Below are 22,510 nucleotides of genomic sequence, written 5' to 3' on the forward strand. Positions count from 1 at the left end.
TTTTTTGTGCTACTTCTCATTTATTATTACTTTAGCACGAATGGATTACTCACAGGTCTGGTTCAATTATTGCCCAAAACTCCATTATTTTGTTTTTGTCCATTTGCTCTTTGATTTTGGTCCTATCACTCTATTATTATGTTTTTTTTTTCCATTTGCATTTTGAAACGAGTTTCCACTGAAATAAAGATGGTAGGTCAAGAGGGCGATTTTGGCCATTAAGCCCACTTTTGCATAATTTTTAAGCCAAAAAGTCTTTTTTTTTTTCTTTTTACCAGCATCTCACTTTTTTAAAAATTGATTTCTAAGTAAATTAGGGTTTTTAAAAATTGATTTCTAAGTAAATTAGGATGATTTGACCTTTTTTTTAAAGGGTAATACAGTTAACTCACTTGAGGTTTGGGCTAATATCAAGTAAGTTCAAGATTTTTCAAAATTAACTAACTTGGTCCCTAAACCCAACTTAATCCCTAAATTGTTACTCATTTTTCTTCTCTTTCTACTGATCAGGGACCAAATTGATCTTTTAAATTTCACTTTTTCAATTCCACTAGTTATATTTAATTTCAATTCATATTTTGTCTTTTTGTAGAAGTTCTTAAGTGTTTTTATGTTCATATATTTTATTTCTTCAATGTTATGGACTCATGGTTGTTAAAAGGTATAAGAGAAACTTAGGTAGGAAATTGACCTTAAGATACTCAATTGATCATTTAGTATTGCTTAATGCTAATTAAATTACATTGATTAAACTAATGCAACTTGCAAGAAGGTATAATCTGTTCAAGACATGTATCTAGTACTTTATTTTATGTTATTTTATTTTCCTGAATTGTGACTCAATACAAGATAATTTAAACTCAATCCCTAGAAATTTTTTTTTATTCTACCCCTATAGTACTGTATCATATATACTTCTGGATTTAAGTCATTCCTTCCAGGCTTCCAAATTTTTTTTATTATCTTTGTCTCTCAGTGTAGACTGATAAATGCTAATGCAACTTGTGAGAAGGTATTATCTGTTTAAGTAATGCCCTCAGACAAAGTCCAAGACCAGTTGTTATCTCTTTGATTTGGAATTTTATTAGAAACATAACAACATACACTCCGGACAATTTCCACAGCGCAAGATTAACTCTGGCGCTGTGATTCAAACTCGTGGTAAGATTCCTACATGGCACTAGCACATGTGCATTGCTCAAGGCTTCGTAGTACTCATGATATCTATATATTACTAAAAACTGAAGCATAACATTTAATGTAGCTACGCTCACATTAATCCACATCAGCAGCCATGTCATTCACATCCCTTTTCTTAAATCTATCCTACAATTTTAAAATCATTTTTATCAATTTTAAAATATTAATAAAACTAAAATTATTTTCAACCTATCTCTGCCATAAAGCCCACTTCCTATAAATTTAATTCCACCAATCCACTTCTTCTAAATTTATTTCTATCATAAAAGCCCAAACCCAAGCCTTCTCAACCGAAAACCCTTTGAAAATCATGGTTACAACTTCTTGGATTTCCTTCCCTTTTCTTTCTCACGCAAAATGTGTTCCTTCCCCTTCCCCACCTTCTAATGGCAGATTTCTCACGCAAACCGTGTTCCTTCCCCTTTCCCACATTCTAACAGAGGACTATCAAAATGCTATCCACCATAACGCCCAAACCCATTCTTAATAGCCTTTACTCTATAACACCAATCCTTTTTGCGTATCCCCTCCTTTTGCTCTACCCGTGTTCCACGGTTTCAAAACTTCAGCCCTTTAGCTAGCTAATGCCAACCTCTCTCTCTTCCAAAGATAGTTTCAAAACTTCAGACCTTTGGCTTTCTAAAACAGTATATTTGATGATTCACTTCAGACCTTTAAAACTTGAACGCAACACTAGGTGAGAGCTATTGAAGAGGGAGCAGATTTCATAGAAACAGACATCCTCGACAATTAAGATGGAGTGCTGATATGCTACCACGATGTAACACTGGATCTCGATAATAGAACAAATATCGCAAACTTCAGTCAGTTTACTGATCGAAAAAGAACTTATGAGGTCCAAGGTTTGAATATGACTGGTTTTATGTCTCTCAATTTCTGGCTTAATATTACTACACATCTATTTTATTAAGTCCTTTTTTATATGAAAACTGGGGTATAATTCTATTCAATTATTTTAAAGTTTTCTCTTTCTTCTTTTCCTCTTTTGGTTTCAGGTTACTATGGTGAGAATTACAGAAAGAGTCGTTAATACTATACTTTGCCAGACTATATTTTAGCAAGGTGGTTAGAAATTTACGATTAGTATGTCTTGATTATGTTCAATTCAGTTTTATGTTACATCAAGGCATTTGTTATCTGCAGCCTGGGAAAAATTACATTCTAAGTGTGGATGCACATCCCTCAGATGACATAAATGTGGCAAATAGATGCAAGGTTACCAAGGTATATATTTTTCCACAGATTAGCATTGCATTTGGTACAAGTCAATTTTGCACAATAATGAAATTCAGACTTTTAAGTTCAAGGCAGTTGAAGTGACCTTGATGTGAATGGAGTTTCCAATTGGTGGTTTTTTTTTTTTTTAATAGGCTGTTGGTTGAGTGTGTGTGTGTGTGCGTATATATAGTGTGTGTGCGTGTGTCATGAAATCTGACAGGGACTGCACAACAATGCCACCCCCTTATCCCTCTTGACATTCTTTGAGACTTCAACAGATCTAATAACATTCCTTGGTTATGTATGAATGTTTCTTTAAAGCTTCTATAATCAATTTAAAATTTGCTTTGTGCAAGCACCAATATTTGTAAGTAGACAAACTGTCTTGGAAGATGCTATTAAAATCGGTTATGGGATGGGCAAAAAACGTGATACTAAGTCTACTTATGATGTGTCCCTTAACAGGTATTGTGCACACAGTTGGGGGCCTTATATTTGCTATCATCTGTTATTGTTGTATCTCATAGCACGAGTTGTTTCTTCTCCAATGTTGCAGATGGTCCAAATATACTGTCGAACCTGCTTGCTTTTTTATGTATTTATTTAAATGTTAAAATTTGTATAATGGGTTTTATTCATTTTGATCATTATGATATTTGCAGGTGAACATCTTTGCAGTTTTTGCTGTCGCTAATTTTTTTCCCTCTCCATCGCCACATGAAATTTATGAGTTTTTTTCTGCATAATTAATATATATGAACATAGCTAGCTATGTACCTATTTCTCTGTTTATATGAATGAATTCTTGTTTCAAGTGGTTCAATTAATTTTGTATTTTTGGGAAAATCTAATGGTGGGACCTAGCTTCATGCTAACTTAGTTTCATTTTATTTATTTGCCTTAGTGTCTTTAAAGTTATATAGAAGCAAAACTATAAATGCTTAAGCTCTTTTAGGCTGCAGCTCAATAATTTTTCTCTTTTCTTTAACATATAAGAACAGAATATTTAAGAAGAAAAGAGAGAAATTAGTTGTACCCTTTATATGACTGGCAGAGATCCTCTTTTAGTTATTTCAATTTGGATTTGCCTAAACACGTCCCACCTCTAACTATGATAACTTGAAGTTCAAGGCCATACTCTTATATTTGTATATATCATTTTAGTGATTGGAATTTCTTTTTCCTTTTTTTTTTTTTTTGGTGTATCCCTTATAAGGTCATCAGTTTCGGAATGTCTAGGTTCAAGACAACTACCTTAGTGTTTTGTAGTTGTCTTTTATAAAAAGACCCCATAGTTAAGATTCTAATTCAAGAGTTTATGGCTGATTCGCATGACCTCCAAGTGAATTGAAAGAATAAAAGAGGGAAATTAGAGAAAATAACTAATAGAGGAATAGAGAGAGATGCAGACTGTAATTTTTCATAGCTTGAGAAGAATTACAGCAGACACCACTTTTACGTTTTTCATATTCTTTATGATTTTAATTCACACAGACTCCAAGTACTTTCATTTTTTAAACACATACCATACCTTCTTGCTTCATTTATTTATTTAATTATTCAAATTTTGTATAATGGATTTTATTTATTCTGATCATTATGATATTTGTAGGTGAACATCTTTGCAGTTTTTCCCTCTGCATCTCCGCATGAAGTTTGTGAGTTTTTTCCTGCATAATTAACATATATGAACATAGCTAGCTATGTACCTATTTCTTTGTTTATATGATTGAATTCCTGTTTTAGGTGATTCAATTAATTTTGTATTTTTTTTGGACATATTTTGAGAAAAGATGGGTTTTATCTTTTCACTGTGTCATATAGTCCATATACCTGGGTTCAGGAACATATTGTGTGTATCATTGAAATTTTGCAGACATGTTTGGGCCAAGGTGGGGGTTTTCTATTTCCCACCATGTCTCATAGTTATTGTATATGGATTTTTTAGGATGTCACTCGATTGTCCCATGGACATTTCAGCTTCTGCAATCTTCTCTCCTAATTAGGTGGGTGTAAAAGTTTCCCACTTTCAAGAATGTACTTCTTTGGGTTCGGAAATCGTTGCTAGAAAAAAAAAATCAACAGGCCCCTTGATGTAAATAATTTGATTTATGCAGTTCCTTGGTACACAACTGTTAATAACTTGCACCTGTGGAATGTGTCTTTATTGATTTATGCAGTTCCTTGGCACAAATTTAAATTCACAACTGATGTCTATTACTTATAATTCAATGTAAGGATTAGATTAATAATATTGTTTCTTTTGATTGCTGGTTCCCCCCCCCCCCCCCCCCCCTTTTATTACTACCTCTTTTGTGTTGTGGGTCTTATATGGGTTTGTTCATTTTTAAGTATTTGACTTGGGATAGACAATACTTGAAGTAATTATTACTTTTTATATATTACATATCAATACGTAATATTTATATTTCCACGCATCACGTGGGTCTGCGGCTAGTATTTCATAAAATACCCACACTTGAGAAAAAGAACAAATGAAGTAGTTATATGGAAATTATTATTATTATTATTATTTTTTATCTTATCCCTGTCGGCCACGTTAAATTTAGAGGGCAGAGCTGTAGAGAAAGAGACGCAGTGGCAGCTATTGGAAATCTTGTTTTAGAATAGTCAAATTATATCAAATCTTATAGAGAAAGAACTTGAATATAAGGACATCATAAAAAATAAACACAAAAATATAAAGTATCACAATTTCATTCAACTAACAAAAAGAAAAAGAAAATACGACTTACAAGAGATAAATTAGGAACTGAGAATGCTGAGGTGAGAATAATAATGTGAGAGTTTGAGATGATGATAGAGAGGAGAAAATGGAGAGAGAGGCAAAGAGCAATAGATAATACTTGTTAAGCCGAGTTGCAGAGGAGAGCAAAGTTATTCTAATTGCAAAGCCAAAGAAAGCAAAGCTGACGATGCTGCCTGGGAGAACTCACAACTAAAATATTTCTCTTTATATTTCTTTTTTTAGCAAAAATGAAATTTGATATTATTTTTATGTAATGTGTTGAATGAGTTATAGATTTGAATGATTAGGGATTTTTTTAATAGGTTTTTTGTTGAATAATTTATTCACTTATTGTTGTTTGGCTTAGTCTTGTTTTTGTTTGGGTTGTTTTTGCTACTTTCTAATTATTATTGTTGTTATTTGACCTTATTTTTTTGTTTAGGGGGTTAAGGATTATGTTTAGAGGAACATGTGCTTTGTGAGTTCTACTTTCTGCAACATCCTTTAATGAGTTATGGGGAAAAGGGTTGGTGCTTCGGGCAAGTTTTCTTAAGTTGTCAACAATGATGTGAAACAGTAAATATTCAAACATGTTCGAAGGTCTTATCTGTTTGTATTGATGCACCCAAGCATCAGTGCTGTATATTCAAGGAAAATGGTTTTTGTTTTAAAAAATAGGAGATGCGATAAATAGTTATCATTTACATGTTAACAGCATGGTAATGAGATAAGGATGATATTGCAGGGTATAAATGAATAGGATGATAAAGATGCCTAGGTCTAGATTTATACTTTAACATTGTATCACAATTATATCCCAATACATGCATGGGTTCACACTCTAATAATGAACAAACTCTCTAGCTTATTGATGCTCTGACAATAAATTAATTTAAAGGTGCAATCACATACGGTAATGAACAAACTCCTGTCTCACTCACCGAGTTTTCTTTCAATTTTCAAACACAATCACAAGGGCCTCTTAGCACCAAATCTCTTATTTAGAGCAAAGCCACCAAATCCTAGCAGTAATTCCATTTCCAATTACCGCCATATGAGTGGAAATAAGGCAGCATACTCAATTTGGTTTCCTCATCATCCCACTCCAAAGCAGACCATCATTGTAAGTCTCCTGTTATTTCATTTATGGTAACTGTATTTTGTTTAGCAAGAGGCAGCCTTCTGAGATGATCGCATTGCAACACTTTAATCTGCTCTGGACAAGGCCATGTCATTTCACGTCTGCAAAGAGTTCTTAATTTGGGGTGACCCACCAATTATAATGTCAGTTTTGGAACAACATGATCTGGAGCCATATTCTGCCCTAAATCATAATTAAATAGTTCTTCTAAGTTTTCACAGTGGCTTCCCTTGATTACTTCTAGGTTTTGAAGGATCTGAACGAAGTCACCATAGGAGAGAAGATATTTCATCTGGGAACAGTTGTCCACATCAATTGATTTTAGGTTGCGAAATCTTAGCCCAAGATGACCAGCTAGCTCTGAAATGCTTTTTAGGTCAAGCATATCGTAGAGACAAAGTTCCTCCAGGTTTGGTAGTAGGTCACAAGGGGCAGCACATCCTCCTCCATGCCCTAAATTGATAGGACACCTGCTAAAAATAAGTGACTTCAAACCAGCAAAGCTGGCTGCACTTTTAATGAAGTCTTCAAGCATTTCACTCATTCCTGCACAAATACTTAATACTAGTGAACTTGAATTACCCCAGAACCACCTAATCCATTCTTGTGACAGATTAACACTGTGGATATAGCCCCTCTTTTCATGTGTACTTAGGATGCTGTTTGTTTGGTAAATGGGAAGTTTAAAATGTATCAATCTATTTATCCAGGAAAGATCTTCATATTTGTCCCATGGGATCCAGTTCACTGTGATGGATAACTTACGTAATGGATTAAAGGATCTGAGCTCTTCAAAGGTTGCTTGTCCATCTTCCTTTCCCTTCAAACAGAAATGAAAGCCACTTCTTTTCATATTTAGAACCTCTAGACAAAACAACCTGGATATAATTCCAGGTTGAATGCCTTTCAATAGGAAAGTCTTGGATAAGTCTAATTGCCTTAGCTCACTCAGGTTTTCCATCTCTCTTGGCAATTCAGTGATACGAGTACCACTAAGATCAAGCTTCTGAAGATTACTAAGCACTCCAAGTGAGGGCATTTCTTCAAGATTCCTGCAACTGCCTATAAGAAGAGCATGAAGGTCTCTAAGTAGAAGCAGAGAATGAGGCAATGACCGGATGTGGGTTTCACTGAGATTCAATACCCTGAGCGTTTTAAATCCTTGTAGGAATCTCTCAGGAATTGTGTCAAGGAGATAATTTCTTTGTAGTAGCAGAGTTGAGGCCTCTGAACATTGATAATTTCTTTGTAGTAGCAGAGTTGAGGGCTCTGAACTTTGTATTATGCAATCAGGTAGCCATGTAATTTCATTATTCATGAAAGAAACTCTTTTAAGAGAATTTTAATTTGAAAACTCTCCAAATGAAATCTCACTCAACTGAATCCCTGAACGAACTAGGGATTTACATCCATCTTCAGAGGATGATGCAATCCATCTAGCTACATCACAAACAGTGTCATGCATCTTCACAGTTCTCTCATGGGCGTCATCTTCCCACAAACAAGAATCCTTCAATTTTTCAATCAAAGCAATGCCTTCAATTGAATCCTCATAATTCGGTCCATCTATCAAACCTTTCACCAGCCAGTATTGTACTAATTCACTTATTTGAATTGACAAGTCCTCTGAAAATAGAGAGCAATATAAGAAACATGACTTTATATTGTTATCTTGTAATGAATCGTAACTTAATTTCAACGGCTTATAGACATCAGCCTCAATGCCTTCTATAGAAGGCACTGATCTTCGCAATTCATTTAACGCATGCTTCCACAGCTTGACCTTAGTCTTTTTTCTCATGGCAGCTCCCACAGTGATGATGGCCAGTTGCAATCTGCAACATTCTCTAACAACTGCTTCTGCAAATGGTCTAATTTCTTCCAAATGAGTTAAATCCCCTGCATTTTGACTAAACAATTGCCAGGCTTCTTCATCATTTAAAACATCCATTTTAATTTCAAAATCAGTCATCGTATTCCTACAAACTTCCATACGTCGAGATGTCAATAAGATCTTACAACCTTTATGATCTTCTGGCCGTGGAACACCCAAAGTGTACAAATAAATTTTCTCCCAAACATCATCTAGAATGAGTAGAAATTTTTCCTGCTTCTCAAGCCTTTGATAAAGTCAGCTAGCTGTTCTCTGCACACTTTCTTCCATTTTCACCTCCATATTCAATATCTGAGTTATTTGTGTCTCAGCCTTTTTAAGGTCCAAATTCTCGGAAACAGTAGCCCAAATGACGATGCCAAAAGGCTGCATGGAAGTAGTCTTGAGCTCATTGTTCAAGTTCTTTACTATAGTAGTCTTGCCTATTCCTCCTATTCCCCAAATACCAATCCTCCAAAATCTATGACAATAGTTTCATAGTTTTGTCTAAAGCTTTTGATGCTGTTGTTTGACCTAGAATTGATGGCCCATGACTATGCTCCACAACTCTGGGAACTCTAATAGGATAAACCATACCAGAATTAAAACATCCAGCTTCTAAAAGCCTTTTGATCTCTTGGAGTATTTCTTCCACTTCCCTTCTCTTTCTATACCGCTTTCTGCAGTCTAAGAAACTTTGAGAAGAATTTTTGTTGTTGGACCGTCTTTTCCAGAATCTGATTGACCCTAGGCTGAAGCTTTTCGACATCATCAAGCCACTTTATGACTTGACCTCTTATTTTGTTTCCTTCTATCTCAATCACTTCCTTATCATCTTTAACTTCATTGCTACGATCCAAAAGAGTGTCCATCTCCTTGACCAAAACTTCAAGGTTTGATTGGAGATTGAAAGAAGAATTGATCTTAGAACAGATATAACCATAGAGAACCTTGGCAGTTGCTGTTGGGCTGTTGGCACTAAAATTAAAAAACTTAAGTGAATAATTATAGTGTGGTCTCCGCATAAATTTAGACACGACTCAAAGTGGATTCTAATTTCAAATTTTAATTGAATTTTCTATGAACTTTACCTCTATATATATATATATATATATATATAAAAGGAAGGGAACTAATTGATGAGTTTCCTTTCTGGGCTTTTTGCTCTGCCATTCCACAATTACAGAGGCACTTTTTATTTGTAGATTGCATTTCTTCAAAGGCAAAGGCCCCATGGGAAAAGCCTGAGGTATTTGTGTTCTTCTAGAATGAAATATTGGGCTTGTTCAATCATGCAAGCATTTTGTTTGATGTTGACATCTCCCTTGTTCTTGTAAATTGCTTGTAAGATATAATTTCAATTAATGACGGTGGAAGGAACCAAAATAAATGAAGAAAATGTTCCTAAAATACAAAATGGGACAGTCACTCTCAAATAATGAATAAACTCTTGAACTTCTTGTTTCCCTGACACACTCACGGGTCATCTTTCATTTTTCACACGGTCACAAGGGCCATTTTGGGCTACATTCCCTGTATTTAACCAAAACCGAAACTACCAAATCCCTAGCAATCAGGCACAGTTGGATAGAAATAAGGCAGCAGACTTGATTTGGTTTTGTCATCATCCCACTCCAATGCATCCCACCATTCTGATTCTCCTAGTATTTCTTTTATGGTACCTGTATTTTGGTTAGTAAGAGGCAATCTTTTTAGACGATTGCACAGGAACACTTCAACCTGCTCTAGACGTGGCCACGTCTCTGAGTCTCTGCAAAGAGTTCTTAGATTGGGAAGATTCTTCAACTCCAATATCCTTAGGTTTGGAACAACAGGATCTGGAGCCATATTTTTCACTGAATCATAATTAAAGAGCTCTTTTAAGTTGTAACTGGTGCTTACCTTAATTACTTCTACATTTGGCAGGTTCTGAATGAAGTCACCACAAGACAGAAGATATTTTATGTTAGAACAACGTCTCACTGCAATTAATTTTAGTCTAAGAAATCTCAGACCAAGATGTCCAACTAGTCCTGAAATGCTTTCTAATTCATTTAGATCGTGGAGAGTAAGTTCCTCCAAATTTGGTAGTAGGTCAGACTGGGCGGCCAATCCTCCATCTCGCCATAAACTCTGACTGGTAAATGTTGAAATGGTAAGTGTCTTTAAACCACCAAAGCAGCCAACGTTACAGATGACTAAATCTTCAAGCATTTGTTTTAGTTGCGAACAATGACTTAAAACCAAAGAACTTGCAATACCCCATAATTGGCCAATGGATTCTTGTGAGAGATCAAGACCATCAATAGTCAATCTTTTGTCATGTTTATTTGTCAAGGGGTAAGCTTTTGGGCCAATGCAAAAGTGAAATCTTGTTATTCTATTTATCCAGGAAAGATCATCAGAGCTTAGACATGGGATCTCCTTCAGTCTAATGGATAAAATAAGTAATTGATCAAGGTATCTGAGCTCTTCAAAAGTTGTCTCGTCTCCTTCCTCACCCTTCACAAGGAAATTGTAGGCACTCTCTGTCATATCTAGAACCTCTAAACAAGACAACCTGGAAAAAATTCCAGTTTGGATGGTTTTTAGGCTGTCAGTGTGGGATAAGTCCAGTTGCCTTAAATTGCTCAGTTTTTCCATTCCACAAGGCAATTCTTTGATACGAGTGGCACAAAGATTAAGCATTTGAAGTTTACTAAGCCCCCCCAATGGAGGTAGTTCTTCAAGAGAGAAGCAATTCCTTAAAATAAGAGCACGGAGGTCACCGAGTTGAAATAGAGAAAGAGGCAATGATCGGATGCGGGTTCCAGTAAGATTCAAGACCTTGAGTACTTCAAATCCTTGTAGGAACCTCTCAGGGACTGTGACAAGGAGAGGATTGTGTTGTAGTAGTAGAGTTGAGGTCTTTGGACATCGTATCATGCAAGTAGGTAGCCTTGTTATTTCATTATTCATGAAAGAAATTCTTTTAAGAGAATTTGAATTAGAAAACTCTCCAACTGAAATCTCGGTCAAACCAATCCCTGAACGAACAAGGGATTTACATCCATCCTCAAAAGATGATGTAATCCATATAGCAACATCACGAACAACATCATGCATCTTCACGGTGCCCTTTTTGGAACCATCTTCCAACAAACAAGAGTCCTTTAGATTTTCAATTAAAGCTATTCCTCTATTGACTGAATCCACATAGTTCTGCTGTTCATCTATCAAACCTTCTGCTCTCCAATGCAGTACTAGTTCACTGACTTCAATTGAGAAGTCCTCAGGAAACAAAGAGCAATATAGAAAACAAGATTTTATGCTGTTACCTTGTAATGAGTCGTAACTCCACTTCAAAGGCTTGTAGACCTCCTCCTCAATCCCTCCTACAGAAGGCACTGACCTTCGCAACTGCTTTAAGGCATCTTCCCACAGCTCCACCTTTGTCTTTCTTCTCATAGCAGCTCCCACTATGATGATGGCCAAAGGTAATCCGCAACATTCTCCAACAATTGCTTCAGCAAATGGTTTGATTTCTTCCAAATGAGACACATCACCTGCCTTTTGACTAAACAATTGCCAAGCTTCTTCATCATTTAAAACAACAATTTTGACTTCAATATCGGTCATCATTTTTCTACAAACTTCCATAAACCGAGTTGTCAATATAATTTTAGAACCTTTATGAACATCAGGCTGTGGGACACCCAAATTGTCCAAATCAAGTTTCTGCCAAACATCATCTAGAATGAGTAGATACTTTTCCTCATTCATAAGTCTCTGATGAAGTCGAATAGCAATTCTCTCCACGCTTTTTTCCGTTTTCAACTCCAAATTCAATCTGTTAGCTATTTGTGTTTGGACATTTTTTATGTCCACATTCTTGGAAACGGTAGCCCAAATGACACTTCCAAAAGGCTGCATTGACGTGTTGTTGAGCTCATTATTCAAGTTCTTTACCAGAGTAGTCTTCCCTATTCCTCCCAGTCCCCAAATCCCAATCATCTGGGCCCTATCATCATACAATAGACTCAGAACTTTGGCTAAAGCTTTTGATGCTGTTGTTTGACCTTGAATTGAAGGTCCAGGAATATGCTCTACTGCTCTGGGAATTCTAGCAGGATAAACCACACCCTTAGGGAAAGTTGCATCTTCTAGAAGCCTTTTAATCTCTTCAAGTATTTCTTCCACTTCCTTGCTTGCTATATACCGCTTCTTGCAATTGAAGAAACATCGAGAAGGCTTTTTGTCATTAACCATCTCTTCTTGAATCGGATTGACTCTAAGCCGAAGCTTTTGGACATCCACAAGCCACTTTTTGACTAGAGCTCTTATTTCATTTACTTCTTTATCAGCTACTTCCTTGTCATCTTCGACTTCCTTTCTACGATCCATGAGTTTATCCATCTCCTTGACCAAAACATCAAGGTTTGATTGGAGACTGAGAGTGGTCTTTATCTTTGAACTGACCCACCCAAACAGAAGATCGCCAATTGTTTTCAATACTGCACCAGAAGCCGGACCTGCGACCGCAGCCGCAGCCGTGATTTCCACGCCTGTCATTCTGCGATGTGAGATGCAATAAGTTTCAAAGAAAATTACAAGTTTCCACTGCCTCGCATTAAATATTCATAGCAAACAATATATTGATTCTATCATGTCTGCCTTTAATTAAATTCTAACCTTTTATCATTTAAAATGAAAAAAAAAAAAAAAAAGAAGAAGAAATTATTAGCAACAAATATATTTTTAAGAGTAATTTGTCAAGCAAATGCTAAAAGCAAAATCTATAATCTATAATGTGCATTTTCAAATGGCAATCTGCCATTGCATCTCTAGCCGCACAAATTGTTAAACCATTGCATTTCCAAAACTAAAATCATTAAGAATATCCAAACTAAACAAGCAAGCATACTAATTCATTTGCACTTTCTACCCAAAAAAAAAATATTCATTTGCATTGGAAAAGTATAATCTGTAAAAGGAATCTAAAAATTGATAATGACAGTGCTATTTTATTTATCTGACAAAAGTGACATATCCTTTAGCGGGAGTCATTGAAAACAGCTAACTCATATACAAAAATATAAAATAAACAATTGAGACAATGGGGAATAAAAAGTATAAACAACGAGAATATATAACAATATATGAAACTATAAAGATAAACCATCAAACAATGATCATATTGCTTGGCCAAAATTAAGGGTAGAGGTTCCTGATCAATCAAAATAAGGGTATTATCCAAAGTTTTTAAAAAAGGAGTGTGGAAAATTTAGGTTTCATTGAATTTGGAGTCTGTTGAGTTTTAAATGTAAGGAAAAAATTTTAAAAAAAAATTAAAGAAAAATTAGAACCCTTTTGTGCCTAGCATTGAGCTCTTTGGTAATGTTGGTCTTCAATTCCTTAATGCAGCCAACTTCTCAAGAACAATCCTTAAAAAGCAACCAAAAAAAAAAATTGATATTATTCTTACAATTTAGTAAATCATGATTCATGAAGGCATATTGTTTTTGATTAATCAAGTACACACTATTTTTAAAAGAAGAACAAGAACAACAAAAGTTGAAGGATCTAATAAATTCATATATATGTGTGTGTGTATATAGCATAATAATACAGCTTAAATTTTCTATGATATAATTGACAACTATTGTTAAAATGCACGTAACATTTTCAAATTATCAGTGGCAAGTATTTTCAATCCAAGCATTCATTTTTAAAATCTCAAATTATCATAAAGACATTAATGCCTCTCACACCAAAATCCCTATACATATATGTGTGTTTCTAAAAAAAAAAAAAAAAAAAAAAAAAAAATATATATATATATATATATATATATATATATATATATATATACACACTAACTGAAAGCATTCACACCTCAAACACCAAAAAAAAAAATCATTTTTATTAATGGTGTCAAATGCCAAAAAATTTTAACAACTTGCTACAGTAACCTGCTACTAGCACTAGGTCACTTTAGCAAGTTGCTACTATTTTTTTATTAATTACTTTCTCTCACTCTCTATTAGGCTCTCTCCTCTCTCCTTTCTCCCCATGATTCTATCTCTCCATCTCTCTCCGTCTCACCCCTCTCTCTCTCTTCCTCCTATCTTCACCGCTGGTCTATTCTCTCTATCTTTGCTGCCAGTCTCCTCTCTCCTCTTTATTTTTGTGTGTGTTCTATGGGTTTGGTGGCAGTGGTGATGGTGGTTGATTTTGGTTGTAGGTTTCATGGATTGGTGCCTATGGTCACTGCAAGCTTTATACTATAAGAAATTGATGCAGTCGCCTAAAGCCCTAATTAAAATTTTAAAAAAAAACCCCAAATTTTAACCAATAAAGTTATTTCGTTCATTGTGATAGTATTAATTAAACCCAAATATTAGCCAATAAATAAAATAACATTTTTTTAACAAATGAAAAAAAAAAATGATATGTCCACAATATTTTTCACAACACTTTTACAACAAAAAATAATTTTAATAGTGTATTCAAATTAAAACCAGTAACAGCTTAACATTTAAAATTTTTTGTGAAAAATATTATGAATATAGCATTTTTTTTATAAAAAAAAAAAGAGCAATACACAAAAAAATTCATAACATTTTTCACGATAGTTGAGTTGGCAAACTTTTACTAGTTTTTATCTAGATCTACTAATAACATCACTATTTTACTTACTACTATTAATATGCCACATTAACAAGTGTAAAAGTTTTGTCAAATTTTTTGTATATATAGACTTTCTAAAATAAAAAAATAATAATAAAAAAAGTATGTGGTTCATGTTAATTAGTAATAATTTTGCATCTAAAACAAGATAATCAATTTTCACCTTAGGCTCCTAAGTGCATCAAGCCACCCCTGCCAATAGTGGTGGTGGTGGTTGATTTTGGCGGTAGGTTTTGCTACGGCGATGGGTTGTGGTTGTGATGAAGGTTTTTTTTTTTTTTTTTTTTGCAATTGGTTATGATTGCCACAGTGGTGTCTATGGGTGATAGTCGAAGTGGCTATGGTTGGTGGTGATGGGTTGTATTTTTTTTCTTTCTATAATGGATTGTGGTTGCCACAGTGCTAGTTGTAGCTGGTGGAGTGGTGGTGGAGGTGGCTGTCTATAGGTTTTTGTGGTGTTTTTTTATTATTTTTTTATTATTATCATGAGTTGTTTATCTCTATATATTAAGATGATTCAGAAAGTTAGTTATAACTTTAAAAAATATCAAACATATCCCTAATCTAATTAGACAATTCTTATTCTTAAAAAAAAAATAGGATTAAAATTGTAATTCAACGAATTTAAAAAAAAAAAAAAAAAACCTACCAGAGAAATTTTTTTCATAAAAATTATCATACTTTCTATTTAAATATATCTCACGTACATTTGATACATTTTTATTAAAAACTAGCACACATTAAACCCAGTAGTTTACTCCATTTCAAATCCTAAATTTTAGTTTCTTTAAGGGTAAATTGCACCTCTTAAGTTTGGGGGTGATTGGATTTTACACCCTGAAATTTTAGAATTTGGATCTTACCCCTTTAAAGTTTGCAGTGTTTGAATTTTACACCCTAACGTTTTAGAATTTGGATTTTATCCCTTAAAGTTTGTGAATATTTGGATTTTACACCCTAAAATTATGAAATTTTAAGGGGTAAAATCCAAACACCCCAAACTTTAGGGGGTAAAATCCAAATACCCCTAAAATATAAAAGCTAAAATTCAAATTCTGAAACATCAGAGTATAAAATCCAAACACTCCCAAACATCAGGAGGTAAAATCCAAATTTTGAAACTTCAGGATTATAAATTAACAGAATTTGTTAACGCACTTAGAATTGAATTTGTTCCCCAAAATATGCAACTCTTTATCTAACTTAAAAATAAAATCTACAAAATATGAATTTAATACATTAAAAAAAGTTTTATATCCCTAAACTTATGTTTAGGGGTTTCTACTATAGCAACCACACTATCATTTATTATGAGAAATTTAATTAAAACCCATAATTCTTATCCCATAACCAAAGATTCTCAATTAATATTAAAAAAATAAAACAGAGCATCAAACATATCAAATTCTATACCCATTTAACAAAATTTGCTTCACATTGAATATTCTCTAATTTTGTAACAAATAGACAATCCTCTTCTACAATATCCAACGACTAAACCTTAAAATAACCCAACTTAAAATTTGGAATGGCGAATACTATCAGTGGATAGCAATAACCCCAAAAACTATCTTTTCTAATTGCCTACAATAACAAGCTAAATGGCTATAGTAGATCTTTGTATATAGAGAACAACCTTATTGTTTAAAACTAAACTAAATGAATGGGTTTACAATAGAATTAGGTCTCTTGGACCTATGAACACACATAAACCTAACACCTCTAACAATTTTAACATTCTTGTAGGGACGTCAAATAATGAATTACCCACAATGAGAAAACCATAGTCAAAGAAATAATTGGTGCCATATTGAAGTACATGGGTTATGCAAATATATGTGGGAAGGGGAGAGTTGGGACGAAGCAGTATACCAAAAGCAACAGAGGGGGAAACTATTGAAATATAAGAAATATAGCATGGAAATATAGCTCATATTGAAGTATACTACGTAGCCACCTTAGAGATTCAGGACGAAGCAACATACCAATAACTGTCCAGTTGGGACTCTAATTCATGGTGAAGGGATTGGCATGTATGACATTTTTGTTTTTGTTTTTTAATATACCACTTCTTCTTTGTACCTTAGAACTAAGAGCTCTTAAATAAATAAATAAAAAGCCAGTATTTTTGTTTTTTAATACACTACTTCTTCTTTGTATCCTTAGAACTAAGAGCCCTTAAAATTATGAGAATGGTTGGGTTTGAAAAAAGAGCCATAGGTTTTTTTTTTTTTTTTCCTTAAGCATATCCAAACAAAAAGCAATTTATGATGATTTGATTTTTTAGAAATTAATATTAATAATAAAAGGATTCAATTACCCCCAAACTTTAAGAGTGTAATTTGCAATTTACCATTTCTTTAAAATCCCTTCCTGTGTAACCTCAACAAAAGATAAATTTAAATTGAAAAGTTACATTAAACTCAAAATAAAAAAAAGAACCTCATTGCATGTGCGGAGTGCTTGTGATGAGATTAGTATTATTTTAAACTAGTGTGTAGCCTCATGCATATGCACGGGTACAGTTAAAAATAATCAAAATTATACGATTCAAATTATATTTTTTTTTAGAAGAGATTCAAATTATACATGATAATAGCTTACACTTTTTTTAAACCATACATTTCTATATATATATATATATATATATATATATATATGATTTAGAATTTAATTGGTTTTAAATTCTTCTGTTTTTGTATTCAATAATTTACTTGTCACAAAAATTAAAAACTTTTTTTTTATAGAAAATTTTCTTTGAGCTTCGGCTATATATATAGATGAAGTGGTAAAAAAAATAAAATCGTTGATGCTGGATGTAATGTAAAAGTGGTCAAAAATTAAAAACTTAGACATGTGACAAAAAATTGGGCTCTAATTGAAATTCAATTTAGAATCTAATTGAATTTAAATTCTTCGATTTTTACACTTAATAATTCACTTGACACAAAATTAAAAATTAAATAGGACACGTAGTGTAAAATTGAGAATCCAATTAAAATCTAATTGGATTTTCTCTAAACTTTGACTATTAATATATTTTATATATATATATATATATATATATATATATATATAGATGAAGTGATAAAAAAAAATATATAGAATCATTGATGCTGGATATAATGTAAAATGAAGTTATAAAATAAATAAAGTAATTTCTTGAGAGGTTAAACTTTTAAAAGCTAATGCTTTAAGAAATCAAAATAAATTAACAAATCAAAGACAATACGCGCTGCTCTTAAGGTTTTATTTACATTCAAAATAAATGTTGAAGCAAATTAGCAATTGCTCAGTACCTTCTTTTTAATCAATTCCCACATAACATACATTTTAAATATATTTCTAAGAAAAAAAAATCAAATAAACCAAAGACACAGTAATTCATCCATTGATTGAATCAAGATTTTTTTTTTTTTTGGAGAAGAATTGGTTGAATCAAGATGATTATTCAATTACACAAAGACATGCCTACAGCCTACTCATATCAAATAAAATCTAGACAATTAGTTATACCAAAAAAAAAAAAAAAACCTTCTTCCTGTATTAAAAGTTTTAAGCATTTATTTATTTATTTGTTTTTTTATAGATACAAGATAAAATTTTTAATCTTGACTAACTTAAGGTGCTCTGCTCCAACCTTGGAATCACTGCACAAACCTCTGCTTGATGACTGTGAGTGTGAGCAAAAACAAAAACCTAACAGCATAAAGCCATAAACATACACAAATACTTACACAGGATATTACATAGTACATGATATGACAGAAGAACACCTAATAAATAATAGCAAATATTAACACACAAACATATCTAACCCGAGCAAAAACCCAAACTTTCAATCCCAGGCTCAAAGATAATTGCAAAGAACTCGTACAGATAGCAAACTCCACACAAAATTCAACCAATCACACTAAAAAACATATCCAAACTTTCATTCATATAACACCAAATATTCTGACCCATCTGAGTAAAAAACCAAACTTTCACACAAACATACAAAAACTCAAATCTCAGTATTCTGGGAGAAACGAGCTCCGAATTTTCGACTCTGAAAGCGAAAACCAAAAGCTTCAATTTCCTTTCGTTTCTTTTTCATTTGTGCAGTACCAGAAACCAAAAATAAGTAAATAAAACAGAGTTTCAAACCTGCAACCGTTTCTCTCTCGCACATCCACCAACCCACAGAGATCAGCAATAGCGTTTGAGCTCCATTTTTTCTCCTGGCTCTTCTCTCATGCAGAACGGCTGCAAATGTTCTTGAGTTCCAAATTTTTCTTTGATCTGGATTAGTAGAGAGGCGCTGAGGCTGGGTTGTGAAGGAGTTGAAATCACAGAACAGATCAGAAAAAGAGAGAAGAAAAATCGTGTGTAGAGAGAGAAGAAGATAATGGGACTAAACGGTGAGTCAATGTGTTGTGTTTTGACTATTGAGTTTAGCTTCTATTTTGACTGAATTATTGTTCTCTTCAAACGAACCGTTTTGGCTCAGCAAGAGGACAAAACTTGACTAAACCAAAAATAGTATATTTATCTACCGTAACCAAAACTCCTCTGATTCTCTGATATATTCTATTCCACCTCTGAATCTCTATCTCACTCACTTTTCATCACTCTCCTAGACATCACTGCCGTGGTTGGCTAGGTTTCCATTTCATGCTGCCGTGAGGAAGAAACCTTATTTGTGGGCGAGCTAATTTTCTCTCTTTTAACTTCTGAAGTTCTGATTAATGGGATAAGTGATTTAATTGATGAATCAGGGTTGCGTAATTGTGGATTTATTCGTGGTTTCGCATTTGATTTTTGAGAATATTTTTTTGAATTGAACTGAATTTATGCTATTGAATTGACACTCCTGATCTTGTTGTTCTCCTACATTACTGGTCTCGTTTTTAGGAGTTGCACACGCTACCCATTCATTAACAGTGTTAATATGATGGGCGGAAATTTAGAAAATAGTGTGATACATGATTGTGGATATTAGGTGTTGTAATTAATCAGTTTAAGCAAAATTATAGAAAAGAAAAAGATCAAAAAGATTTTAATTCGGCAATGTGCCTGCGGCCATTGGACCGAGCAACTATCAATCACTATATGAGAAATTCAAGAATTAGAAACTACTGATAGAAATCATCGGGCCAGTGATAGAATTGCATGAAATCTGGGACCTATGTTGCTTTCCGGGGAAATTCTTTTGTTTAGACCCCGAAATGATCAAATATGGTACTTTTATAATTCTTTCGTTCTTTATAATCTCCAAATTAGATGCCAGAATAAGATCTTTTAATTCTGGACATTTCCTAGTATGCAATTCTCTAAATTTTGCCTTGTTTGGTGATTTTTCATATTTTAGCCTAATTTTGTGCTTAAAATGAATTAGAATTTTTCTAGGATTCCATGAGGTCCCCTCACCACCCTAGGATTTCATCACTATATATTGGAGGTTGTAGCCCCTTGCGCATTCGTATTATGGAATAATAAAATTTCAAAGAGGTTTTCTTCTTTTCTTAGGTGTTCTCTCCTGTAGCTTTCTGCTTGCATCACTATGTTGTCGAGTTTTTCATCTACTCTACTTTGCAAATGACAAAAATTATTTTCTCAATAATCATTTATAAAGATGTAAAAAATGGCATCGTGTAGTAAGTCTTTCTCACAGTTTCTTTATTGTATAAATTTAAATTTATTCTGTTACCACTCTTTTAGCATCTTATTCAGATGAAATGCTGCACTAATCTCATGTGTGGGTTCGTATTTTGTTATAAAATGACTGTTTTATTGGATTCCTCCCGCTCTGACATGGACTATTTTTTATTATTGTCAAACACTGTGATTTAGCAACCACTTTTATATGATTCTGCTAGGTGAAAAGCAGCAAATTTGACAAATGGTCCTCTGTAGCAATAGTTGTGATAGCTGTGGCAGAGTTAAATCCTGAAAATTTGAGTGGAGGTTAGGGAATAATCTTTTGGAGGTCTAATTAGTTTGGAGGTGAATTTGGTGGAGCTTGTTAAAAAAAAAGTAGTGCCTCAATTGTTTGGAGGTGAATTTGGAGGTATGGGGTCTCTCTGCCTCTGTGAAGTTCAACCTGGAACTGCAAGTCTTGGGGTGAGTGAAATTAAGTTGGTGACGTTGCAGTAGAAAATGAAGAGTAGTAAAGCAACCTCCATGGGACCATCTCTATTATTTTTTGGAGGAGTTTTGGCCAAGAATTCTCACCTACCAACGATTTTCTATCATAATCAGAGGTGGTATCTGTTTGTACCCAAACATGTGTAAAATATTCAAGGAAATCACTTTCTAGAGCAGGAGACGCAAAAAAAGAATTTTCATTCACTTATTAAGCACAGACGAGATACGAATATTTTTGCGGAATGTATATGAATAGGATGACTAGAATAGTAACTTCGTCCTCCATAGAATCTAAGGTGCCTAGATTTGGAATTACAATTGTTTGCACTTTGGAATTCTATATTCTTTTTTTTTTTCGTAATTTTAACTGAAACAATAATTTTTTACAATTGACAAACAACATTTTTCATATATTTTACCAAACACTTAACTGTAATTTTAAAAGTTGTATTTTCAAAACGCATGTATTAAAATTGTAACTTTTATTTATGCATATTTTCAAGTAGTTAAGACTTGAAAGTGTAGTGTAGTAATAGGAAGCCCTCAAAAAGACTAATCACTTTGAACCAAATGTCAAGAAGTTATGGATTTGAGTATTAAGTACTAACTCATACTTCAAAATGCAAAAATTGTGGTAATGAGTTGAGTTGTGGCACGCTTTACTGTTTGTTAGTGGTACTTATCGGTTTGCCTAAAAACTCAAGTGGCAATGTACCATGGGGGCTTGGGGGCAATGACTACACAATAATAGGGATTATAGGGTTTTCAAAGAAGGACAAGTATTAGTAGAGTTTCCAAATGAAACAAAGGTGAAAATCAAGATTTGGTTAGCTGTGAATAGTCACAGTGAATAGTAAAATTAAAGAAAATAGATAAATTCTAGGCATAGTACACATGCTACTGCCATTATTTCTTTGGATAAAATTTCTCTCCAAATTCCCCTATCTTTTTATTAAAAATGATTTTTGAAAATTTGATTTTTTTTTTTTTTGAACAAAAGGTAGAGAATTTTATTAGAACATACTCAATGTATACTAATACAAGTAATGCCAATACTAATCAGTTTGGCCGTGGGGGAGATACTAACTACATCTCAGTCGTATCCCCAAGAAATTAAAATACAAAAACCAACAAGTCCTTAAAATTAAGGCTTTCTTCTAACACCTGCTGTGCTGCCATGAAAGTTTGGTACTCGGTTGGCAAACCAGCTGCTCCTTCCATGAAAAACTGTGGTTGTAGCTGAATATACTCAAAATAATATTTGCTCCTTGCATCTAAATGCTCCACACCATGACTGCCCATTTGTTCAAGTCCGAAAATCTGATTGTTAGATTGCATGTTCTTTATATTTTTAACACGCATTTCAAATCTTGTTCAAATTTGATGTTATACTATTCATTCAGTAAATTTATTTTTTATGTATAATTTTAGATCACAAAAATTTGAAAATTTTGAAATTTTGCAAGTATAGAGGATAGAATAAAAGCTTTTAGATTTTCAAAATTCACAT

At 33.5% G+C, this 22,510-nt stretch overlaps 1 protein-coding gene, 1 long non-coding RNA gene and 1 pseudogene across 6 annotated transcripts; 1 reads left to right on the forward strand and 2 right to left on the reverse strand.

The window, feature by feature from the left end:
* Window positions 1-1,493: 1,493 nt before the first annotated feature.
* Window positions 1,494-5,704, forward strand: LOC142641201 (uncharacterized). Of its 3 annotated transcripts, none has more exons than XR_012845328.1 (4): window positions 1,494-2,063; window positions 2,217-2,283; window positions 2,365-2,445; window positions 3,102-5,704. It is a non-coding gene; the product is annotated as an uncharacterized LOC142641201 (long non-coding RNA). The 3 variants fall into 3 exon arrangements; XR_012845327.1 differs by having other exon boundaries at window positions 4,052-5,704; XR_012845326.1 differs by having other exon boundaries at window positions 2,365-5,704.
* A 367-nt stretch (window positions 5,705-6,071) lies between these two features.
* Window positions 6,072-9,089, reverse strand: LOC142638248 (disease resistance protein At4g27190-like; annotated as a pseudogene).
* Window positions 9,090-9,527: 438 nt separating this feature from the next.
* On the reverse strand, window positions 9,528-19,300 carry LOC142638561 (disease resistance protein At4g27190-like). Of its 3 annotated transcripts, XM_075812588.1 has the most exons (3): window positions 19,021-19,300; window positions 13,548-13,625; window positions 9,528-12,754 (listed from the first exon to the last, which is right to left on the reverse strand). In XM_075812588.1, the coding sequence occupies exons 2-3, from the start codon at window positions 13,562-13,564 to the stop codon at window positions 9,769-9,771; spliced, it is 3,003 nt and encodes a 1,000-aa protein (XP_075668703.1). In that variant the 5' UTR covers window positions 13,565-13,625; window positions 19,021-19,300; the 3' UTR covers window positions 9,528-9,768. The 3 variants fall into 3 exon arrangements, with proteins under 3 accessions (XP_075668703.1, XP_075668704.1, XP_075668705.1); XM_075812589.1 differs by lacking the exon at window positions 13,548-13,625 and having other exon boundaries at window positions 9,528-12,746; XM_075812590.1 differs by lacking the exon at window positions 13,548-13,625.
* Window positions 19,301-22,510: the final 3,210 nt, after the last annotated feature.

This window comes from Castanea sativa, chromosome 6, assembly GCF_040712315.1.
Source record: "Castanea sativa cultivar Marrone di Chiusa Pesio chromosome 6, ASM4071231v1".
Lineage (NCBI taxonomy): Eukaryota > Viridiplantae > Streptophyta > Magnoliopsida > Fagales > Fagaceae > Castanea > Castanea sativa.

What these genes read in the sequence shown, in the direction of transcription:
- LOC142638561 (XM_075812589.1), bottom strand. Translation starts at nt 19,045, where the DNA reads ATGTGCGAGAGAGAAACGGTTGCAG. An exon ending in CGAGAGAGAAACGGTTGCAG is followed by an intron (nt 12,747 to 19,020) that starts GTTTGAAACTCT and finishes GCAGAATGACAG; the next exon opens with GCGTGGAAATCACGGCTGCG.